This window comes from Talpa europaea (genome assembly GCF_964194135.1).
Source record: "Talpa europaea genome assembly, chromosome: 5".
NCBI lineage: Eukaryota > Metazoa > Chordata > Mammalia > Eulipotyphla > Talpidae > Talpa > Talpa europaea.
In genome coordinates, this window is record NC_140071.1 from 137,907,017 (window position 1) to 137,932,561 (window position 25,545).

At 47.8% G+C, this 25,545-nt stretch overlaps 1 protein-coding gene across 1 annotated transcript; it reads right to left on the minus strand.

Annotated features, from left to right (window-relative positions):
* Nucleotides 1-570: 570 nt before the first annotated feature.
* On the minus strand, nt 571-14,072 carry BST1 (bone marrow stromal cell antigen 1; the record flags this gene model as incomplete). The annotated part of the gene is made up of 8 exons (XM_084233025.1): nt 571-634; nt 2,604-2,690; nt 5,083-5,175; nt 5,828-5,904; nt 9,386-9,468; nt 9,989-10,124; nt 12,426-12,552; nt 13,909-14,072. 8 exons carry the CDS (start codon nt 14,070-14,072, stop codon nt 571-573), a joined length of 831 nt encoding a protein of 276 aa, XP_084089151.1.
* Between the last annotated feature and the right edge of the window lie 11,473 nt (nt 14,073-25,545).

Consider the following 25,545-nt stretch of genomic DNA (forward strand, 5'->3'; position numbering starts at 1 on the left):
AGAGGAAGCTTTCTAGATATATTATCATTTTTATGAATGATACGTATGTGTGTGCTGTTACAGACAGAGAATGTTCAGAAATGACACCCAAGAAATTAGAAATAGTGGTTGCCTCTGGGTAAGACAATTGGGGGTTGACGGGTAAAGGAAGGAAGATGATCACTTTCTCTACCCTTTTGTAACTGAATTTCACCCCATGCACGTGTTACTTTTCCTGAAAAATTAATATAATTTTAAAATCTATTAGGGCTAGATAGTAAATTTTAAAAGGTCCTCTTGCCATGCCACTCTTGGAATTTCTGCTGAAGCAAGTGCAACTGACGTAGAGGGCTGCAGAGGGCAGACTCTGCTCCACAGCACAGGCACAGCTCAGCAGGATGGCTGGACAGAGGTCCGTCAAATCCACAGTAACCTCGTAGCTCAGAGAGACTGAGAGATGGGATTGCAGATGTGCAAATGCACTGTGGCATGTTACTGGGAGGGAGTAAAATCATATTGCAACTCATCATTGGTCTGTAAATAGTCAAGACTGACTCTCTTGGGGAACAAGGATCAGGTTAAAACAATTACTTACGAATTCAAGGCACAATCCCCATGAGAGCTGTGGTCCACGCACTTCAACAGCTTCACTGGTCTAGAGAAAGCAAGGAAAATATTGAAAGGACTATTCCAATGACTTCTAGTCATCATTTATAGCGTGCCCCCAAGGTACTGGAGATCCAAAGTCTGACCTCGACGGGCGCACCAATTATATCCTTTATAAAATATTAGCCAGCATTTTTTGAGCACTTACTATGTACCCAAAAAATTCACTATGGATTGTATGTAGATGAAGTCATTTACTCCTCCAACAACCAGAGCAAGGGATGATTATCATCTCCAATGGACAGCTGGAAAGAAAGTTGACCGCAGTAACTTGCCCTTGTTCTCAGAGGAGCGAGCTGCAGAGGTGAATTTGTGCCTTGCTGGCTCTCTCCAGAGCCCAGGAGTCACAACACCTCTGTACAGATGCATGATTTTGCTCTGAAAACCTCTTGATAAGTACTTTGGGAGGAGGTTGGATCTGAAGCACATGGGATGGTGCTGGTTCCCAGATTTCAGCAAAGGAAGGTAAAATGCACACAGTAGAGGGAGAAGACATGGCATTACGGGGAGGCGAGGCAGGGAAGCAGAGGGAAAAGAGGAGCCAGGAGATGCGGCTCAAAGGGCATCAGGAAGAGGCAGATGCCCAGACACTCAGGGCAGAGTGACTAGAGCGACTGACCTACATCATTTGCTCTGTGGAATCTCTGTGACTCATCCCTCCTTTTCAGTAAGGTGTACACTCCATAGATATATTTATTATTGTTTGTTACACCCTGTAGCAGAGAAAAGACCTGCCACCCCAAAATGTCTCTTTGGCAAATGATTAATTTCATGGGAGGGCATCCGAAGGCTGGGTGGAAGTGGCTTTTGATATTTGTATTTACAAATACAAATTTACTCTCCCTTATATATATAGGAGGGGATAAATACATACCCTTCTCGCTTTTCAGTGGAGAAGCATAACTGAATTTGCATACCTTTGTCAACTGTACCTTCCCCATAAACCTCCTGATTTTCCTTTCTCTTCCCCCAAGGTCCATCCTAGCTGAGCTATTTCAGATGCATCTGAAGCCATGAGGTGGGTCTCTCAGCCATGCAGGATGCCTCCCAGGTAGACAGGAGGTATATATCTTAGCATTAAAACTACTTAATGACTTTTTCTCTTAGTAATCTGTCTCATGCATAGAAGAATCTAGAGGGGTTGGGATGACTCCCTTTGCACCCCAACAGAGGCATGTGTGGCAGGAGACCCACGCTTCCAGAAGGCTTTGTCCAGGGGCGAGGATTATCTAGCCCTTGCAGGTTTTGAGAAGGCAGAGGGCGGCAAAGCTTGTGGATGGTCATGGGTGCCAGACAGTCTGGGGTGTCTCTTGCACCCTGCCACACCCACAGACTTTCAAGAAAGCCACCAAGTCACCGTCCCACCCCCTGAGGAACCACAGAGGACACACAGGAGCAGAGGCAGAGGGGAGCCGGGAGCAGCAAGGTGAGGCTTCGCTGGGCAGGGGAGGGCTGCCAGCTCTCCTGGGGTGTGAACGAGTTTATCTAAATTTCCAAGAATTGAGGAAGCCCTCCAGTGATATCTGATTGCAGATGTGTAAAGTGCCTGGCCCAGAATGTGCTCAGTAAATGGCTGTGATTATTATTTTATTGCTCTACAGTCAAGACCGCTCTGGATAAAGGGTCTCAAAGTCCAGCTTAGTATCTATCCTGGACAAGCAGCCCCTGGGCAGCAGAGTCCAAAGCTGCTGGCTACCAGGCCCGGCTAGCAGGCTACTCGCGTGACTTGCTCTCCAAGGAGAGAGTCAGACACTAAGGGGAAGGGCGGCTGGGTCCTCTAGAAGAACTAGAAAGGACTCTGGGCAGAACCCTGGCCAGGAGGCGCTTTCAGAGCCCAAGCCCGGAAGGTACAGTCCCATGGCCTCTAGAGTTGGTCCTGCAAATTGCTCTCCAGAGCCCGCGCCCCCAGCACCGCAGCGCAGAGCGGACTCCCGCATGGACAGACACACCCCACCTACGCGTAGTCGTTGATGCAGCTGTACTGAAAGCCCATTCCCTTCAGTCTGTCTTCCAGGACTTTCACGGTCCCTTCTCCGCAGGACTCCCTAAAACAGAAAACATGCAGATAGAACGGCAAACAGAAGAGGGCACAGCGCCACCAGCCCTGGCTGAAATTGGGGTACACATCATAACATGTTTTCTAGGTTTAATTAAAATTCTTTGACCACATGCTCCCGGAATATCCTGCTCTCTGCGGGTTATAGGAAAGTCTTTCGTCCCGAAAGCGGGGGTCGCTGTAAACCCGCTGCACCCCATGGACCTCGGAGCCTCCGTGGTGTGAGCAGCCCCCCAGCAGTGCATGCAGGGCAAAGACGCCCCCATCCACATGCATCCGTTCTGTGCAGTGACCAAGCACAGAGCCAGCTGCCAGCCTGCTCATCGCGTGTGCTACGTCACCCTCCGAATGGCAGTGTGAGTCCAAGAAACACAAGAAAATGCAACACACAAGAGGGATCACCCGCAAAGGAACATGACCCCAGATCTGCATCACCAGAGGTAAGTGCAGCTAAATTGGGGTGTCTATCACCCCACGCTTTCAAAGTGTACTTATTACTCTCAGTCCTTTTACCTAGAGCAGTGGGATTCTGCTGCTCAGTGCATGTTGCATTTTCCTTTCCCCATCCGCGTAGGTACACATCGATCTCTGTCATCGTTTTAAATCCCACATTCTCGCCCTCCTACCCTGGGAACATAATTCATAAAACCAATCCCCTCGTGTTGAAGACCACGGCTGACGCCTGTATCTTCATGTCATGACACTACACAAATCATGACACTACACAAATCTTGTTGAAACTTTATTTTCATTCACATAATTATTTTCATGCTTCCTTAGCGTAAACTCCAACCCCCACACAGCACGAGATGCCACCTCTCCACTCTCTCATCAGCAGGGCAGCCTGCCCTCCTGCTTGATGGTCACAGGGAGAATTTATAAAGGCAAACAGATAGGGGCAATCTGTGGGTGCAGTGCTACCCGCACCTTGGCTAATAGAGATGATGTGGCTCTGGCAGGCGGGGTCCTTCCTCAGTTTACATGGAATGGCCAAGGTGTCGAGTGACATCATGTTTTAGAAACTTACCCATATCTGGAAAATATCCTTCTCTGGGCAAAGGTCCCTACTTAGGTCATTTCCGTAAGCAATGACGTGAGTTTTCATTGGACACAGAGTCAGTCAATGGCTTATTTTACTATGTGTTAAATAAGGGCAGCCAAAGCAGAGCTGGACACAACAGGGTATTGGTCACGTTGGTTTAACTTGGTGTCTATGAGTTCTCTCCCCTAAAACCTAAGCAAGTCAGGGTACCGCTTTCTTGGCTCATGACCCACAATTCACCCTGTGGCTCAAATGTTCCACTAGCATCCTGAACCCTTTATCACCTGTCTTGTGGCATAAACGATGGACATGACGAAACTGACTGGCACTATCCTTATCTCATTTCAGGTGGGTTCAAAGGACAAGCTTTCTCTGATAGACATGTGAAAACAACACACAAGCACAGTTTCTGGACAAAGAGCAACTTCTCACGGAAATAAGACAAACAATACACATTGTTTTTCATGCAACAAGAAATACATGTTTTCCAAGAAGACACATGTAGATCCCGGTTGAATTATGCAATAAGTCATTTGCAAATTTCACCTATTGCCCAATTATCAGGAAAAAGTATCACTGGTTCTGTGATGAGTCAGAGGGGCCTGGGAGCCTGAGATGGGGATTTATTAAAATTCTTCTAGAACATACTTTCCAGAGCACATCCAGTCACTGGGGTTTGAAACACTTTCCTCCACTAGTTACCAGAGGACAAGGTTCTGACATGCCATTATGGCCCATTTACCTCTGAACCAAATGGGTTTAGGTTTTTATCTTCGGTTTCCGTCATTGATGAGGATGAGTTCAAGCTTGCATTTGTACACACTCAAGAGGTTTGCAAAAAATGCGGGTCTTAAAACTTTTCTTCACCAGTTATCTGAGACCCAACTATGGATCTGGTTGTTCTCTGAGAATAAAATCTTTACCCACAAACCCTCAAATCAATTCTGAGAACTCCTGCTGAGAGTTTTGGGGCTTCAAGTGGTCAAGGAGAAACTGACTTTGACCCATACAAATGCATAAGGAATTCACCTCTCCAGTGCTGCCCAGCTTGCTCAGAAATGAAAACAATTGTCCTTCATTGAAAGGAATGTCTGGATAAAAGTTTTCTCTCTGTGCTCCAGACCGGGCAAGGCTTTGCTTTTCTCAACCCAAAGAAAAGAGAAAACCAGATGGGCACAAACAGAAAGGGCTGTTCAGTCTCTCCTACAAGTAGCATTAAAAAGGACCAGAGTCTCCACCCAAGGTCTCTCTAGACTATTATTTCCCGAAAACAACTTGATTGTATCATAGCCAAGAAAGCATATTTGCACAATTTATCATTAATTGTAACATAACTTACACTACGGGTCCCCCGATTTCATGCATAACCCAGACCTCAAATCGAGTGATCTTGTCCTTCTGAAAGTAGGGAATTTCATAGTCTGCAAAAAAACTGAGACACAGAAAAGTCAGTTCTTAAAGTCCTTAAGCAATGTGATTTTTTTTCCAGCTCACTGTTAGCCGATGCACACATTACTTCCTGTTTGAAAGCACTAAGGGTATTTTTTTTTAGCACTTCTTAGGTTACTTTTTTTTCATGCATTCATCAGCTGTTAATAGTATAAATGGTATAAATGTGTAGATTTGGCTCTGATTTCCAGGCCACATAATTGTTTTGCTTTGCCTGAATTTACAAAATCCAGCACTAGATTGGGGATTAGGATGATTCTCATTAAGCCTCTGTTCAAAACAAGTAAATAACATGGGCCTCCCTGGTAGTGCAGGGGTTAAATCTCAGCCTATAAAGCTATCGCCAGCCACTGCAGTATGAGTTCAATTCCCAGCCAGGGAGCTGACCCACATGGCGCAGCAGACCTCTCCTGTCTCCCCCGCTGCTCCCCTCTGCAGTGTATTTCAGTAGATCTGCCTGTTCTGCTCCCCACTCTGTCTCTGGTGAATCCTCGCACCCCCTCCTCCAGCCCCACCCCTGCACCTCTGGCCTACACCAGTTCTTGTATGCAGAAATAAATAAAAATAAATCTTCAAAACAAGAAAATAACACTTTAGGCATTCTTTGCTATGTTCACTAGGGTTTGTGTTCTTACCCTTTGAGGGGATAGGCTCCTGCTGGGTCTGAGCCATTCAGCATAACATAGATCACACCAGAACTGTCCGCCGCATACTGCAGGAAGAAGCAAATTATGAATAAATTAGGACAGGCCATTTTCAGCTATAAAATGCACAGTTACAAAAAAAAATTGAGCCTTCTAGATACTGACAAGGCTGTGATAAATTTGGTATTTCACTAGGCTACTGGGGGCAAGCTGGTAATTCTTAGAATGCAAATTGCTTTGAAATGTAAAAAACCCAAGCTCAGTCACTCCAAGTCTGGGATCTATGCTAAGGATATAATGTTACATCAGATTTTGGCTTTGTGTCAGTGGGAAAAAGTGAAGATATTTTTGCCATGACAAGTGAGCTCACAATCCAGTGACTTTCAACAGCAGAGACTAGTTTCATGCTCACCCTACTTGTTCACCCCAGATTCACTGGTGTTTCACCTCAAATGTCCCCACTCTGGGACCTCAGCTGAGGAAGTAGTTCCGCAACCTGCTGTGATGATCCCATGTTCTGGTGGTGATCCATACATAATCTCCCCATTTTTAATTAGGGGCTCTGGCACCAAATACCCACTGACTGGGGCATTTAGCCCACTCCAAGTGGGACCTGTGGGTAGTGGCATCAACTGGCAGGAATGCACGGGCATAAATAGAATGTGGGGTGCCTTTTGGCTGGAGCAGATCCTTCCCTCCTTGGTAAGGAAACTGACCAAAGTCCCTCTCCCCATGACTTACACTGGGCCCCATGGACACCTGGGATCCAGAGCAGAAAATGGGACAAAGCCACGTGGCTCTTCCAAGGGGGCTTCATTTTTGGCAGGTGGGAAGATCCAGTATCCATTTATCAATAGAGTTGACAATTCTAAGTCAACTCATCTAAGGAGTTGATGAGGTGTCATCTGAGGTGTCAGCCCGCCCCAAGCATATCAGTGCGCAGGGCAGGCCAGATGGCCCCTCGGGGGCTGCCTCTGACAATTCCTCTGTCCCTTGAACCCCTCCATGGGGCGGACCCGATGGCCTGGCCCGAGCGCTGTGCTCCCTCCCTGGCCCGCCTGTTCTGTGCTCTGCCCCACCGCCCACAGGACCTTGCAGAACCACCTGGTGTGGCGCCTGGTGCTGGACCGCATCAACAGCCTGAGCCAGCGCTTCAAGGATGCCCACGCCAGCTACCGTAAGGTGAGGGGACACCTGGGCTCCCACCCGCCCGCGCTCGCTCATCCCTGTAGAATACAAGCTCCTGCTGCGGGCCTGGCACCAGCATCCACCCGGATGAACCCTGAGGCCCCGGCCTCCCGGGGTGGTCAGACCATAGCTTAATGGACCAGCGGGAGCCCGCGCGTTCAAAACTAGCCAGCAGGACAGGTACAGGAGCTGACGCTGAAACCTGAAGGCGGGGAAGGCCCAGGAGCTCAGGAGCAGGGATGCCGGCCAGGAGGCAGATACGGCTGGTGCCAGTGCAGAGGCCCTGAGGCCAGGACGCCAGGGCCACGCAGGAGGTGGGTGCCGTCTGGGCTGGAGCAGGGCCTGATTGCATCTGATGGCTGCTTGTGTGGTGATCCTGGCTGCAGGGGGCAGGGGAGGGGGCAGAGTGTGTTCTCCTTAGCTGTCCTGGGACAATGACCAAAACGTGCAGGCGATAGGGTGGCCACCCTCCAGGTGGGGGTGAGCTTTTGGGTCAGGGCACACCCAAGTATTGGTGGCAGGAATCTGCGGGGCGACATGTTTCCATCGTGTGCCTCTACAAACATGCAGACAGGCGCAACCCCACTTTGCTAATGGGAAAACGAGGGTCCGGGGGAGCTAGCGGCTCCCTGTCAAGCTGGACATGTCCCGGGGCCTGCTCTGGGGTCAGTGCCAGCCTGTGCTTTGCTGGGGAAGAGGAGGCTGTTGTCCTTAAGGGCAGAGTCCTGCCAGGACCCTGCCAGGAGCTTGGGGCCAAGCTGTGCCCACCAGCACCCCAGAGCAGCAGCCCAGCTCCCAGCCTGGACTGGAACCCTCCCCTTAAAACTGCACCCCCTGTCCCCCCACCCATGACCAGCATCCAAAGGTCAGTCTCGCTTGACACTCATCTAAGACCTAACCCTCTTTATTTCTATCTTTGCTCTAATGCTGGTGACAGAGAGTGTTAACTTACTCACTGGCATTCTATAGCCACTGATAATGATCAGCCGCTCTGGGAACAGACCTTCCACAGGGGAGCGCCTCTAACTCTCCAGCTCATCCAGTCCCCTGTCACCTCCTCTCTGGTTAACATCCCCCTCCCCCTCGGGCACATGCCTGACCCCTCCTCCAGCCCTCAGGGCACCCCTGTGCTACACAGCAATCAGACTCACCTGAGTGAGTCTGAGGGACCTTCGTTCTCTTTCCCATTTTCGAGATGGCGCGTAAAAAGGCAGAGAAGCCAGCTACTCAAGAGGAGAAACCCAGAGCCAAGATGGATGATGCTGGAGACAAGGCTAAAAAGGGACCCTAAGGCCAAAATGCCTAAGAAGGGGACGCCCCACTGCCATGGAAGCCCTGTCGTGGTCAGGGAGACAGCCAGGGCTCCAACCACTGTGTATCCCAGAAAGGCCACAAGCAAGAGGAAGTGTTCAGCAGCTCAGCCCAGGATTGAAAAGAAAAAAGGAGCCGGTTCTTGTCTTGCTACGTCACAAAACCAGTTGGCGGTGACAACAATGTTGGTCCCCAAGGGAGTTAACCTCACAAGAGGCCGAGACATTACCCCCCTGGAGATGCACCTCGAGAGCTGCTGAGCCACCGCAGGTGAGAAAACTATGAGCCTCACCCCTAGACCACTCTGACCCTCCTCGCTGAGGCCACAAGGGCTGGAGGGGATTTCCCTGTAGCAGCTGAGCAGCAGCTACTTGTGATGGGACCTCTGTCCCGCCATGGCATTCCTCTGCACAGAACATGCCAGAAACTTGCCATGACTGCCTCCATCGAAACTAATGTCAGTGGTGTGAAATCCCCAAGCATCTCTCTGATCTGACTTCAAGAGGAAGCCGCTTAAGCCCAACGCCAGGGAGGTGAGATCATCTTCACAGGGAAGGAGAAACAGGAGGTGAAGGCACAGGTTGACCAGAAAGCTGTGGACCTGCAAATCCTGCCCCAAATCAAAGCCTGTCCTTGGAGCCAAGACCAGTCCTGCCTGTGGACCATCCTCTCCCAAATGGAACTGAACCTCACAAGTGGGTGTTGTAAATTTCTTACAGAGCATCTCATTAAGTAAAATATGCATTTTTAAAAATCACATTGACTTAAAAATCATAAAAGCAACAAGGACCTAATTAGTAAAAATAAGGACTATTCCATAAACTCAGTGAAAGCTAATTCACCAAATGTTTTCTCTGGGCCAGGCACTGCCTTAAATAGTTTAGTTTTTTAAATCTGCATGACTTTATGGAACAGAGAAAATGAATCAGAATGTTACCTGAGTGGAAAGTGAGGCCAGAGAAGCTACGATGTGACCTGTTGGCCTGGCCTCGGAACCCCCCCGGCCCATGATCATGAGTCCCAGGTGGGCCGACCAGGCGCCAGGATTACCTGCATGGAGGCCCTTCTCCAGTAGGAATCCACAGGGTTGTTCTCACAGTCTTCCATTGTAGGGCAGGATTCATAGTCCAGTCCTAAGGGGAAAACATGCACACTCATTTGATCTCAAAGACTATATCAGGAAGGACTAATTGAAAATATTACTCAGGGGCCTCCCTGGCGGAACAGGGGTTAAGACACAGCACTGTAAAGCTATTTGCAGTCACTGCAGCGCAAGTTCAATCCCTGGCCAAGGAGCTGACCCACATGGTGCAGTAGACCTCTCCTGTCTCGCCCGCTGCTCCCTTCAGCAGTGTATTTCAGTACATCTGCCTGTTCTGTTCCCCACTCTGTCTCTAGTGAATCCTCTCACCCCCCTCCCCGCACCTCTGGCCTGTAACCCAGTTCTTTTATGCATAAATAAATCTTTTTTTAAAAAAAGAAAATATTACTGGCTCCACAAAATGTGTTTCTCCTGCATGATCCCTTTGTCACTTTGCAACACAAATGTGCAGAAAGCAAAGAGCTGCAGGGCTGGTACAGAGGAACCTGGTGCCCTGAGGCCCCAGGGAGCAGCGGGGCTCCAGCAGGCCTGGCAGTTTGTGCTGGTCTTACCCGATCCATTTTTATATCCACACCAGCTCACGAAGTCTCCAACCCTGCCGTACAGAACGTCACACAGAGGCATATAGCGACGTGTGTTGTCGGCAAAACTAGTGACCAGGAGGTGGTTATTTTCCCAGAACAGTGCCTATGGGAACAACAAACTAAAGATGAAAATATTAAATAAACATGGACTTTTTTTCAACTACACTATCAAGACAGGTCAGGCCACCCATTTCTAGTTCAACTCTGATTTCCTTATAACAGCTGGATTTTGTTTACCCATTCAGTGTTCCTTTCTTTTCCCTCATTCCAAGAACACCATGCCAATGTAATGAAAGACTTTCCCAGCAGTGCAATATACGTATAGTACTTTATTGTACATAAATATTTCATTTTACAGGTACATAGACATAGAATTCCTAATCAAAAATCAAGGGGCCTGGGTTTGATCCATGACTCAGTCACTCATGTCATAAATGTGTGATCCTGACCAAGTACGTAATCCTTCTGTGCCTCAGCTTCCACGTCTGCAAAATGGGGAGAGTGAGGCCTTTCTCCTATTCCTGAGCTATTGTCAGGATGACAGGCAACCACAATAAGCACTCACAATGTGTTAAATGTCTCAAAAGTGCATTACTTTTGTTTTCACATATTAATAGCGCAGATGACAATATCTCACTCTATTCTCTCCTCAGATTCCAGGAGTCCCTTCGGCTTATGTCTAGACTGCACACATCCCAAGAGTTGGGAGTATTTTGCTCCCTGCTGCGCCCTTGACCCTTAGGACCATATCTAGTCCAAGGAAGTAGCTTAGTAAGTACTTAATAACTTTATCAATTAGCAGCAAAAGGTGTGGTTCTCCTTTTTATTGACAGGCAGCTGGCTTCCATATGCACCAAGCGCATACTTAAAAATCTCTTTTCAGTCCATTTTAACTTAGAGCCTCCATGCGCCATTTACCTACCTTTACAAATGAAAAAAAAAATCAACACTAAGATTTTTTTATTAGTAAAAATCAAACGATGCAGTCTGATAATGAAAAAAAATCACGTTCAGAAATTATGTGAGAAAGGTGAGTAGTGTGTGTCTTCACTTCTATATGGAATTGAAAACAAACAAAAAACACAAGTAAAAAACCAAACTTGTAGAAAAAAAGATCAGACGGTGGTTGCCAGGAAAGGGTGGGGGAAATGCCAGGGGATTGGATAAAGGTGGTCAAAAGGTACCAAGTTCCAGTTCCAACAAACTAAGTACTAAGGATGTAACGTACAACAGGATGAGCAGAGATTAGCACTGAGGGTGTATAGTATGTAGGAAAGTTAGAGTAGATCCTAAGAGTTCTTTTTTATTTGTATCTAAAATGAAATGATGGGACCTCCCTGGTGGTACAGGCGGTTGAGCGCCGCACTGTGAAGCTGTCTGCAGCCTCTGCAGCGAGGGTTCGATCCCGGCCGGCGGGCGAGAATCCCACCTGGCTCAGCAGACCTCTCCCGTCTTGCCCGCTGCTCCCCTCAGCAGTGCATTTCGTCAGTCTGCCTGTTCTGCTCCCCACTCTGTCTCTGGTGAATCCTCTCACCCTCCTGCATCTCTGGCCTGTACCCCGGTTCTTGTATAAATAAATAAACCTTTAAATAAATAAATAAACAAACAAACAAATAAATAAATAAATAAATAAATAAATAAAATGAGACAATGACATGTTAACTAAACGATTGTGTTAAACTATTGTAATCATTTCATGTTATAAGTAAGTCAAATCATCATGTTTTATGCCTTATTTCTGCAATACAGTCAAATACATCTCAAGAAAATGGAGGAAGAAGAGAATTATTATGTATTATTATGTATAAAATATCACGTATCAAACAAATGGTATCTTTCTTGAAGATCAGGGTACTGTTCTAAGCAAGCATTGTGCATAAGTTGTCTTACTTATTTTTTATTAGAATATAGAGTGCAAAGAGAACACAAACCTCTGGTTTTCTTAAAGAAGTCGGCACTGAATGGATGTAATCTTAATGTCTCTGAAAGTGGGACTGACTCCTGGGGGGTGGGGTAGTGAGGTGAGCTTCTGAGTAACTCAAGGGTCTGGCTTTGGGGACCAGCTGGGACAGAGTTATTCGGAACTGAGCTAGTGCAGAACAGTGTGAACAGCGTGTTAACATCCTAATGTCCTTGGGACTCCTAGACTGATTTGTTGGCTTAAGAAATTTCCCTTTACCCTGGTTGATGGGCAGGATGCCCAGAATCACTGCAGAAGACAAACCTGCCCTTCCCGCGCAGATCAAGCGTCATTGAGAGTTTCTTGTTGGATGTTTGATTGACACTGTCATTCATTGGGGACAGTTCCTGTCCCTCCTGGCCAAGCACCTTCTGCCTCCATAGACCAGAGCTGTGTGCGTGTGTGTGTGTGTGTGTGTGCGTGTGCATGTGTGTGTGTAATTACCTTGTCTCTAGGAATGGAGTGCCTGGAGAGCTTAATAAAAAGATCGTAGTCAGAGGAAGTCACATTACAGGGATCCTTATAGAAAACCACTTGAAAGGCTTCCCAGATGGCCGTGCAGTTCTTGTCCCTGCACCAAAGTACACATTACAAACCAGAAAGCGACCGCCCGCAGCCCGCCTGTGCACTGCTCCCCAAGTGCTCCGAGAGCTTCACCGTTTACGAGGATTCTTCCAGCTCTCACCTCTGCAGAGCTAGGCGTCCAGAAATGACTACACGCTCTGCATTAACCCCAACTCAAAGGAGGAAATCAAAGTCCCAGGGGATGGGTTTCTAAATCTGACTGTGGCAGCATCTCAGAAGAAGGTTCTCCCCACATCTTGGGGCTCAGGATACAGTCTCACCCCAGCCCCGGAGCAGAAAAGGCAAAGGTGCTGGGTGACAACTCCAGCAGAGCACAAGGCCCTGACCTCAGCTGCCCCTTCAGGGAGCTTGAGGGCGGGTGGGGCCAGGCCGAGGACAGGACCTGGTGCATCGGCAGTGGGTGTCGGGTGTGGAGACAGGCTGTTCAGGTATAAAGTGCTTCCTCCAGCTCCAGCCCAGCTCCTGGGCTCCCCACTTTCCCAACACATATCCCCCCATGGGACTTTTGTTTCTGCGCACAGGGGTGGGAAACGGGGGTGCTCCTTGTGGTGTCCCCTGCTCTCTTGTATTTGCTTAAAATATGTCCCAGTTATGGGAGACAGAAAAAGTGGGTCCAAAGAGGCCTAAAAATGAGTAAGGAGAGCAATGCTGGCAAGGAAGACCCAAGTTTTAAAACTCCTGTTACTAAAAGGTCTAAAATAGGAATTCCAGAAGCACCGGGACTCAGGGAACCTGGACTCGAGCCCATAGTCCTGTGCTGACGTGTCTGTGCTGTCACCCAAAGCCCTTCTGCCTTGTCCTCTGATGGCCCCCATTCTTATACACCCACACCCACACCTGTAGACTGACCCCCTCCCTACCCCTCACATACACCCACACACAGACCACTCTCACCTCCAGACCCCCTTCTCACAACACACCTGTCACCTTTACACTAACCCCAACCCACCTGCTCTCTCTCACTCACACACACTCACACACCCCCCTCACCTCTAGCCCCCACATGTGAGTCCTCACATGGAGACCCCCCACCCCACACTGTCCCCACCTTGCCTCTGGTCTCCACCCACCACACTGAGCAAGGCTGACCTTCATACCCCCACCTGCCCTCCGGGACACTCCCCTATCAGGTCAACATCCCCAGCCACCCCTTCCCCTCACCTGACCGCTAGACCCATTTCACCTTCCAGCCCCCCCTCCTTTCTCCCTCCCACCCCTCTGTCTTTTCTCCCCTCTCCCCAGCCTGGCCTGCGCTGAGCTGAGCGACACCCCTAAGCCCAGCCCCCCCCCTCCCCCCCCACCCCCCCCCACCCACCCCCCACCCCCCGCCCACCGCGCTCACCGCCGCTCCTCGGGGCTCAGCAGGTCCAGGTACTGCAGGCAGCGGCCCAGGAAGAGGCTGTGCAGGTGCGGGTGGCTGCCCTCCCCGCGCCACCCCCGGGCGCCCCCCGCCAGCAGCAGCAGCAGCAGCAGCCCCAAAGAGAACGCGCTCCCCGGAGAAGCCATCGAGGGACTTTGCTTATTCTCCGGGCAAAAGGGCGGCTCCCCTATTCCTGGCTGCACTCGCCCCTACACCCCGTGGGGCCCTCGCAGCCTCTGTCGTTTGGAAACGATCTGGATGGGATGCGCTCTCCAGGGTGTTTACTCCAGCAGAGGGTCATAAGTTCCTCACTCCGCCCCGCCAGGAAATCGAAAGTGCTGTCGGTCCAGCAGGGGCAGGAATTGGAGAAAGTGCGGTCCAGCAGGGGCAGGGCCTGGGCAGTTTTACAAACATCAGCAGGGAGATGGCCTGGGCGCCTTCATTCCTGGCGGGGCTTTTGGATTGGCTGCCACTTTGTCTGCCTGGAGTGTTGGGCAAAAATGGACTACAGTCAAAATAAGGTGGGGGGGTGCAATTGTGTTGGGAATATAACCACAATGAAAATGCAGACATTGTGCAAAGATGGAAAATGATGTCAGAATTATATAAAATAAAATAAAATAAATCCCCAGACAGAAGGCTGCCCTCCTGCTGGCTGCCAAGATCGTCAGCTCTGCTGGGCTCTGGGGTAGCCCAACGGCTGAGTCAGCCTGTCTGGTTTTCACCTCGAGGTCTCTGTGCTGCTCCTCACAGACAAGCTGGCGTCTGTGGACCCTAAGCCAGTTCCACAGCTGGGTTTCCGCCCAGAGTGAAGCCGGGACATCACCAGGACTTTTGCACTTGTCTAATCTCAGAGTCGGCAGCAGGGAGCCCCCAAGGAGAAGCCAGGTTGGTGGGGGGGAGATTGGAGTCACCAATATAGTTCTGTCTGCAATCCACCACTCTCACAGACGTCCCCACCCCACTGCTAGGATGAGCTTTTTGTTTTCAGGAAATAATAACCACCGAAATGAATATTTATTGATGTGGTACTCTGCAAACATAATCACTCCTTTTCATGTCATCAGGCCAAGGTAGGTTTATCACCTCCAGTTTACAGGTGAGTGAATTCAGGGAAGTCACCTGTAGGACACCCCCCATCTCCCTTCCCAGCAGGTGCAAAACCCTAGTGTCTGGGAGAAAAAGCCAAAAAGGCTAAAATGAAAGAATGGCCCCTTTTCCTTCACTCCCAGGGCTGAGCGTGGCACATCACCAGGGCAGGACTATTGCTCTCGGCTGATCTTGGTCAGAATCTGTGAACAGGTGAGACTGGAGAGTAGGTCGGTGAGCTCAGTCTTCAGAAGAAAGTTTTCCTCACTCCACTCGAGAGGCACTGTGCTGGAACGAATACCAAAACCGTGGAATGGTCTAGAAGTGGGTAATGGGTAGATGCTGGAAGATTTAGAGAAAGATGATGGTGAAAGTCTATCAATTGCCTGAACAGACTTTTAGTAGAAAGCAGGTCGTGGGGCCTCCCTGGTGGCGCAGGGGATAAAAACACAGCGTGATCAAGCTATCACCAGCCACTGAAGCACAAGTTCGATTCCAGATCCCGGGCTGGCCAGGGAGCAACCCACAGGGTGAAGCAGACCTCTCCTGTCTCGCCCTCTGCTCCCCTCAGCAGTGTGTTTCGGTAGATCTGCCTGTTCCTTTCCCCACTCTCTGCGGGGGGATGTGAATCCTCTCATCCACCCGTACCTTGGCCTATACCCCAGTTCTTTTATGCATAAATAAATAAATCTTTTTAAAAAAGAAAGAAACAAAGCAGGTTGTGCTGAGGTAGACTCAGAAGCAAAGCATGTAGTAGAGAAGTCCGTACTTAGAGAACACCTAAATTATCACATGGTTTGTAGAAAAAAAATGCATATTTAAAGCACTTCAGGTGAGAACTCAGAAGGAGACAGGAACAGGTCTTGTTAACCTGAGGAACGTGTTCCTGTTCTAGAATGTAGGTAGCCAAGATAATTATGTCCTATCATTCTGTACAAACAGGACTTGTGAGCAGTGAACTTGAATATTCAGTTAAGATTTACATCAAAGCATTGAAAGTATGATTTGTCTTTGTGAAGCTTTTAGTAAAATGTGAAAGAAATATATTGAGAGAACTATTACAAAAGGAACAAGAATCTGATGACCTGGGAAATTCTCAGCCTATCCAGACTGCAAAGGGTACTGAAGCATACCCACAGTCAGGAAAGTAAACTCTGGAAAGGCAACCTTGTGACGGGACAACCTTTTAAAACATTTTTTAATGAGCGATAACATACGTATAAAATTAAAAGGTTCACCGTGAGCAGATTTAAGAATGGATAGCCTTTGGCTAGTGCTTGGGATGTACAAGAGGTTAGAAGTTTCAAGCTCAGGGCCTCCCCTGGTGGCACAGTGGTTGAGCGCTGGGCTGCGAAGCTGCCTGAAGCCTCTGCAGCACCGGTTCGATACCCGGCCACTGGCGAGGGTCCCACATGGCATGCAGACCTCTCCTGCTGTGCCCGCTGCTCCCCTCAGCAGTGTATTTCATCTGTCTGCCTGTTCTGTTCCCCGCTCTGGCTCTGGTGACTCCTCTCACCCTCCCGCGCTTCTGACTGTACCCAGTGCTTGTATAAATAAAGAAATAAAGAAATCTTAAAAAAAAAAAAAAGTGACACTATCATATTAAAAAAGAAAAAAAAAAAAAGAAGTTTCAAGCTCAGCAGAGTCCCGGGAGATGGATGGAACAAGTCCTCTCAGCTCTCTCTAAAGCCCAAAACAGAGCTGAGATGATTCAGGCACGATGACAGAGTCGCCATTTTTCTAATGCTGGGAATCCTTGTGGCCCACAAAGCTGTTGAGAATGTTATACCCTATAAATGTGATCACATTGTTCTAAAAGGGACAGACCAGGGACAAAATGAAAGAAGCTTGTCCTAAAATTCTACAGACAGAAAACAGGCTGATAAAAACCACTCAGTGGCAGGTGTAGACTGTTCTTCATGAATCTTTACAATGTGAAAGTGAAGCCACGGGTCCAGAGGGCAGGGGCACAAGTTAAGTCACGTACGAGTCATTCCCAGACTTTGAAGCTTAATGGGGTTTGCCCAGATAGATTTTGAGTGATTGCCTGGTGCCAATCAGTCTCCCTTTTTGAAAGGGAATGGTTATCAGTGTTCCCTTATGCCGATCCCACCACAGTATCGTTGGAGCACATAATTTTCTAATCATGTGTTTTCTAATTTCACAGGTACACAGATAAAGATTTTGGGCCTCCTTGCTGGCGCGAGGGGTTAAGCATTGCACTATGAAGCAATCTGCAGCCTCTGCCCGCCTGCTGCCCCACTCAGCAGTGTATTTCACTCAGTCTGCCTGTTCTGTTCCCCACTCTGTCTCTGGTGGATCCTCTCACCCCCCGCATCTCTGGCCTGTACCCCAGCTTTTGTATGCATAAATAAATAAATCTTTAAAAAAAAAAGATTTTGTACCAGGATGGGTTGTACCCAGAACTGTACCCAGAACTGTATTTAGTTTAGACATGATTTGAGAAGTCTGAGCAGATGAAAATTGAGATTTTGGACTTGACTTGATACCATAAAGGGTTGAGACTCTTGGGAACCTTGGAATAGATGACTGTTATTTCTCAAGGGATGGATGTGAGTCTTTGGGGATCAGGGGGTTGGACTGTGGCAGATGAGTAATAGTCCCCACCACAGATGCCCATGTCCTGTGGAAACTGTGAGTACACTATTTTGTACAATAAAAAGGATTCTGCCGAAGTGACTCATACTGAAAGACACATGAGCACTGGGTCATGGACAAAACTGATTACTCATAACAATAAGGTCGGACGCATAGAGTGTGTCCCTTACCGGAGGTCCAACTCCTGTGCATGAAATGACAAGGGTCAGGTGTTAGCTCTGCATGAAGTGGACTTCACCTCAGAAGATTCTAGGCTTGTATGGGGTGCCCACTCCCCCTCCTGAGACTGTAGTTGGTCCTTCATAACCCCAGATCAAGCCAACTTGACTATTTAAATAGCATTTACATTGTATTAGGTATTTGAAATAATCAGGAAGTGATTTAAAGTGTACGGGAGGATGCCCATGGGTAATGTGCAGATATTAAACCATTTAGATAAACATTTTATATATTTTTTAAAGATTTATTTATTTATTTTTAAAGATTTATTTATTTATTATTTATACAAGCACTGGGTACAGTCAGAAGCGCGGGAGGGTGAGAGAATTCACCAGAGCCAGAGCGGGGAGCAGAGCAGGCAGAAGGACCGAAGGACACTGCTGAGGGGAGCAGCGGGCGGCAGGAGAGGTCTGCACGCCACATGGGACCCTCCTTCCGTGGCCGGGGAGCAGCCGGGGATCGAACCGGCGCTGCAGAGGCTGCAGGAAGCTTCGCAACCCAGCGCTCAACCGCTGTGCCACCAGGGAGGCCCAAAGATTTATTTATTTATGCATACAAGAGCTGGGATACAGGCCAAAGATGTGGGGAGTGAGAGGATTTACCAGAGACAGAGTGGGGAACAGAACAGGCAGAAGGACCGAAATGCTCTGCTGAGGGGAGCAGCAGGCGAAACAGGAGAGGTCTGCTGCACCATGTGGGTAGCTCTCTGGCCGGCTGGGGATTGAACTCATGCTGCAGAGGCTGCGGATTGGTTCATACTGTGGTGCTTAACCCCTTGTGCCACTAGGGAGGCCCCATTTTATATTCTTGAGTAGTCATAGACTTTGGTATCCCTGGGGACCCCTGGAAGCAATCCCCAAGATACTAAGGGACAACTGCATTCATTACACCAGAATGCAAATAATTGCCTCTGGGAGAGGGGCAGGTTTGTCTCTAGGGGAGATATCTCCAGCTTCACGACCTTGGAATCTCTTTATAAAAACATTCTTGAATTGAATGCAAATACCTTCACTCAGAGGACCCAGGCTGCACAGAAATGTGAACTATCCAGGGAGAATTGTCTCTGACACTTTATTTCAAGCATGAAAAGTAAAAACCTGTAATCTCCATAGTATTGAAAAACCAAATGTTACTACAACAAAGCCAGGCACAGTAGCAGATGGAAAGGAATTGCTATTCTGTCTTTGTTTTTGTTTTTTTTTTTTTAAGATTTATTTATTTTTTTATTTATAAAAGCACCGGGGTATAGGCCAGAGGCGCGGGAGGGTGAAAGACTTCACCAGAGACAGAGCAGGGAGCAGAACAGGCAGAAGGACCGAAACACACTGCTGAGGGGAGCAGCAGGCGAGACAGGAGAGGTCTGCTGTGCAATGTGGGAATCTCCCTGGCCGGCCGGGAATCAAACTGGTGCTGCACTGCAGTGGCTGCGGACAGCTTCACAGCACTGCACTCAACCCCCTGTGCCACCAGGGAGGCCCTATCCTGTCTGGTTTTAAAGAGAAAGACCGTGACAAAAGAAACATCACTCGGTGAGGTGGGGAAATACATAGAGGCAGGAGATGAAATTGGTTTAAGGAAGACATTAGGCAATGCAAATTTCTTAATTATCAGAAATATGAGAAGTGAGATGACTGTCATTTGGGATGCTTATAGATGACTTGACAAAACCAGATTTTACAAACTAAAAAGGCAAAGAAATTCGCCACACATTTAATGATGATTCCTGGGAACACGCTCTCAAGCTAAGAAGTGTTAGCGTTGGCGCACCTGCTCTTCAAATGTGATTGATCACCCACTTAGGGTGTGCCGTGCAGGAGGGGCATGGTGGGTTCTCTCTGCACGTTCATTCTAGGGTAGCAGAAAGACAGAACTAGCAGCAAAACAAAATTGTTACTGACCACATACAACAAAGAAGTAAAAGGAATAATGGAGGGTGTGCCCTAACGTGCTAAAACTGCTTGACAGAAATAACATTTAATGTAATCCATTCTCAGAATAGCAGTAAGAGAGTCTTCACAAGCCCCAGATGATTTCGTTTATATGTGGAACATAAAGAAGCAAAGGAACAGACTAAACCAAAACAAGAAATCTGACTGCAGAACTGAGGCTATCAGAGGCAGAGGGTGGGGAGAGGCCGAGTGGGGAGGGGGTGCTTTGGTGGTGGGCGTGGTGTGGTGATAGCTGAAGAGTTGTGATGGCATTTCCCTAAATCACATGCAGTGTTGTAAGCCAGTATTGCAATTAAAAAAAGATACAATTTTAAAAACTGTTAAAAGGATGAGTTCTTGAAAACCTCATTCAGATCTTATCTCTCCTCTGCTGACCTCTTCAATTGCTCTCCAGCCCCCTGATAAAAAGCCAGAGGCCCCCTGACATCCTACACAATCCTGCATGACTCTGGTCCCCCAATACTTCCCTGAGCTCATTTCTTACCGCTCTTTCTAGAGCACTTAATGTCTTGTTATGAAGCTTATGATGTTACTGTCTGTCCCTCCTGTCCAGACCACAAGCTCCACTACAGAATGATCTTTAATTTGTATCCCAAATGTCCTCACCCAAGTTCATCAAGTTTTCATTCGATGAACATAAAATTACATTATCTTATATTTAAATATAACAACAAAGCCATCAATACAATATTTTATTGATGTTTAAGTACGACATAAAAAAATCCACAAAATAAGAAATAAAACCAAAACTATCAATTTATTTAGCATGATGGGTGTGCTTGCTGGTTGACAAGCTCATTGCAGTGGGAATGCAGGAGGACAGTGCTACCCCATATCCTCTGCGCCATTCCATCCAATTCTTTCCTTTGTTTTCAATTGGGTTAAGACTGAAAACCCTAGTTCACACAATCTAGTTGTGAATGGTAATAAAAGCAGGACACTCTTTCTGCTTAACAGAGGGAAGTCTTCCTTTATCTTCATCCCAAAGTCTTCCTTTATCTTTAATGTTTCATAATTCATAATTCTTCAATGTATGTGAAGAGCTCAGCTGCAATAATTCACTCTCTTCTTCGAGCCCCAAGTCTAACTCAATTATTGATTCTGGATTTTGAAAAGCAAATGGATCTTTGGCCCAACAGTTTTCCCTCAATGCCTCAAACTTCTCTTCTGGAAAGAAATGGTTAAAAGTTTGAGATAGAGACAGACATGAGCTGCAACAATACCTCCAGTTTTATTTCTTTGAAAATGTTTTCATTAATAATATTCTCTTCAGTATGTTGCAAAAAGCTTGGAATGATTGCTTCTAAGCCTCGTTTGCCATAGCAACGGCGTCTGCCGGAACCCTTGGATACTCTCAACACGTCGAAATACATCACTGCTCTTCCCCTGCAGCTTCAAACTCAGCTCGTTAAGAATGCCAAAAATATCAGCTAAATATGCCAATTTCGCAACCCAAGTCTCACATTCAAAAATACTCGCCCAGTGAGATTTTTTAGACCTGAGAAAAACGTGGATCTCCTTCCTGAGTTCACAAGCCTGCTTAGTGTTCTCCCTTGCCACAACCAGCGCACTCTGGTGTGATACAGTAAGTGAACTTGATTGCTTCTGATTTCTGAACAAAGCGTTTCCAGAAGTCGGCTACTCAGTGAGCTTCCTTTAATAAAACTGACAACGTTCACTGAATTTTTCAATACTTCCATGAGATTCTGTGGCATTTCTCTGGATGCTAAGCGTCACGGTGTATAAAACAATGATTCCATGCAGCACCGTTATTGGTGATTTCCAGCAATTTTCTAATTACTCTGCTGTGTTCCCCAGTTATGTCTGCTGCTCCATCACTCGTTATTCCTTTGCTCTTTTTCCAGTTTAACTTATTGACCAACTTTATACTTTTCTAATTCTGTAAAAATGTCAGACCCACTTAGGTGTGATGTTAAATTTAAACACCACCAAAAAATCCTCCATAAAATCATCTTGCCAGGCATATCTGATATAAGCTAAAAGTGCTGTGCAATTTCCAGTATCAGTGCTCTCATCAAGCTGGATTGCAAAATCGATACAAGACTATAACCAAGTAATAAACATTGTTTCCAAATGTTCTGCAATAGTACAAATTCGAAGAGCTATTGTGTGATCATTTGATATAGCTTTTAATTTATCAGTGACTCATCATCAAAAATTGTGTGTACCATATCCAGACACGCTGGCCGGATAATGTTTTCTGCAGCTGTGAGTCATTTTCTCTTTTGCCACACGATATGCAACTAAATAGGGTGATAATAAGGCTTTCTCACTAACAGTAGTAGGGCAACTAAGAAATCATGTGGATAACTTTACACCTTTTTTCTTTGAAAATATTCAAGAGGTTTATCAATGAGTTCCACATGCTGAGTTTTTAAGTGCCTTTTAAAAAAAAAAGATTTATTTTATACAAGAATTGGGGTACAGGGCAGATATGTGGGGGGTGAGAGGATTCACCAGAGACAGAGTGGGGAACAGAACAGGCAGACAGACTGAAGTACACTGCCAAGGGGAGCAGTGGGCAATACAGGAAAAGTCTGTCCCGCCATGTGGGCCATGTGGGCCATGTGGGTTTCTACCTGGCCAGCTGGGAATGTGAACTCATGCTGAGGTGGCTGGACTGCCTCACAGGTTGCATCTTAACCCCTGCGCCACCAGGAAGGCCCTCTAAGTGCCTTTTTAACTTAGGTTTTAAGCTTGCATTTGCAAGAATATTGTTACAAATAACACACTGAGGTCTGTCACTTTCAAAGGGTTTTTCACATTTGATAAAACCATATTTTAAATAATCTTCATTATAGCGACTTGCAGTTACTTTTTTTTTCCTTTTTTTTAAAAAAGATTTTATTTTGGGTCTTCCCTTCCCTGGTGGCACAGTGGTTGAGCGCTGGGCTGCAAAGCTGCCTGCCACCTCTGCAGCACCGGGTCAATCCCCGGCTGCTGGCAAGGGTCCCACATGGCAAGACAGACCCCTCCTGCTGTGCCCGCTGCTCCCCTCAGCAGTGTATTTCGTCAATCTGCTTGTTCTGTTCCCTGCTCTGGCTCTGGTGAATCCTCTTACCCTCCCACACTTCTGACTGTACCCAGTGCTTGTATAAATAAATAAATAAATAAATCATAAAAAAAAAGATTTCTTAAAGAGCTTACTCTGGCTCCTAAACCAAATAATTCACCCACAGTGATAGTAAAGGTAGTGTTACTTCGGTACTGCTCAAGCAGAGATGGTGTTGAAAGCCCGGGAGAGCCCTTTTCTGATGAAATAGAACACAAAGTATCAGTTAAATGCAGGCAGAGCAGAACCTGCTGCAAGCTAAGAGAAAGTATGAAACAGTTGTCTGAGAGAGTGGTACTGTGAATGGGCTAGGAAAACGTTTTAGGATGTTAAGTGAATCTGCGTGACTATCTTACATGTTTAAAGCAATGCTCATGACTGTTCAAGTGTTTGATATGAGGCCTTTAATTCCCTGCCACTGATTCTTACCACTCTGTAATGCTAAGAATATTATCTTCTAAAAATAAAGTTCTGATCAGATAATTCGAAAACCTCCAATGGCTCTGAGCTGTTATCTCAGGATACTATCCTTTAAATCAAAGCCTCATCCTAGCTTTCTAAGTATAGCCTTTACAAATCTCCATACAAATCTACAGTTTAAGCTTTAAGACTATGGAATTTCTTGAAATACCCCATGAACTTTCATGCATCTGCTTTTACTTTGACTGGTATTCCTTTTGTTTGGAATGTTCTTGTTTCCTGAAGTCATTTCAAAGTGTATTCATTCTTTATTATTTAGTTCAAATGTCACAGCATTCATCCATTCAAGTGATACTTAAGAACATACAATGTCCCAAGCACTGGGAATACAAAGCAAGACAACAGTAAGTTGTGATATATTCATATTTGGGAATAACTGTTCAGCTACCCCATGAGTGAATTAGCTAAGAGCAACATTAAATAGACAAGCAAGGTGCAAAAGAATACATATTACTGATTGTTAAATTAAGCAAAACAACACTGTATACTAACGAAAATTAACACATTAAGGAGCTTAGGAGACTGGTTACCTTAGGAGACTGGTTACCTTGGGCAACAGGGGACAGAATAGGATTGGGTGGAGTGGACAAAGTGTAACAGGGTGGTCCCCAGGAAAGGGGGAGGTTCCAGGTTCTCTGCCCCACCCAAGGGAGGGTGGAGCTGAGCAGGAAGAGGAGAAGCTGCAGAGGAGACTGAGGAAGGAAGGAAGCAGGATGGAGCCAGGAGACCTGGAGGAGGCGCATGGAGCCTAGAGACACATGAAGAAACTGTGCTTGTCTTTTGGTCGTGGACTAGGTGACACAGATGTGGGTGAGACCCGTGGGGAGGTGACAATGGCAGCTTTTATCTTGATGTTGATTTTGCTCTTTTCCTTCTGGGCTTGTCTGGTTGTTTCTGACCCTTTTCTGTGGGTCCCCACTGGAAGATGCTTTAGACTTGGGACAGGCTTTGGGGCCTTGCTCTAGGCCAATCCCGCTTGGGTGGAATTTTACCCACAAGGGGACGGGTGACTTTGGGTGCCTGATTTAGAAACTAGATTCTTTGCCTTACCTGTATTGTTTCCAAACTGTATTAAAGTTCCTTCCCATTAAAGTCTCATGTTTTGTGTTGATGCGGCGGATGGCAGAACCCATTTAGAATAGGTTTACGGGGTTTGGGTTGCCCCTCTCCCTGCCCTATTAACAAAAGGACTTCAGTTACTTATATAGTCATTTATTTCTCCAGCCGGGTGGCAAGTACAAATGAATGAGAGGTTTTGCTTGTTTGTTTTTTAATCGTTTGCCTGTCTAAAATATTCTATATTTATTTAAAAGGATGTATAAGGCTTGACTCCTTTCTGAAGGCATTTCAAATCCGTCTTGAAACCAATTACTTAAATTACCCCCCATCTTTTGCACTCCCCTTAGTCTCGGGGTGCACAAGCGCACACCGGGCCGCACCGGCGGGAACTTGATTGAACAGATCAATCAGCTTCAGGCAGACCGGCATGCAGCCCTCTCCCAGGGGATTCCTCGCCGTTCCCTCCAGACCTCTCGGGCCCCAACAGGCCTGCGAAGACCCTCAGCCTGCCCCCCCCCTCCAGCCCCCAGCATCCCCCCTCGGCCCCCGGATCTCTGTCCCCAGCCCCGGGCAGACCCCACCCGTCCGCGAGCAAACCCCGTCCCGCTCCCCCGCGAGGGCTCCGCCCGCTTTCGTCAGAGGCTGCCCTTCTTCCTCCCCGGCTCCAGCCCAGCGCCGAGAGCCTCACATCTCGCAGCCCGAGCGGCGACTCAGCTCGCCCCCATCCCCTCCGCAGCCCCGCGTCCAGCTCATGCTTCGTTCCCATGGAGACCCGCCGCCCGCATGCGCAAAGGCTGCTCGGCCCAGTGCGCAGGCGCGAAGCCCGGGGCCACTTCCGCCTTCAGATCTCGCGGCCTTTCCTGCTCTCGCGGTCTTTCCTGCCTCCGCGGGAGTTTTTGAACCTCTGGCGGCCCCGGAGGCCGGGCGGCCGGGCCGGAGGCTGAGGGCGCCGAAGGGCGGGGAGAGGCTCCTGCCGAGGAGGGCGGCCTCCCCGGAGCGCCGCCCGTGCAGCGAGGGCAGCCGAGCCCCGCTGGCTGGGCCGGGATCCAGGCCGGGGCGCCCCCGCGGGCCGGGGCGCGCAGGCGTCGGCGGGGCTGGTGCTCCCCCCCCGCGCCCAGGAGGGGGCGCTGC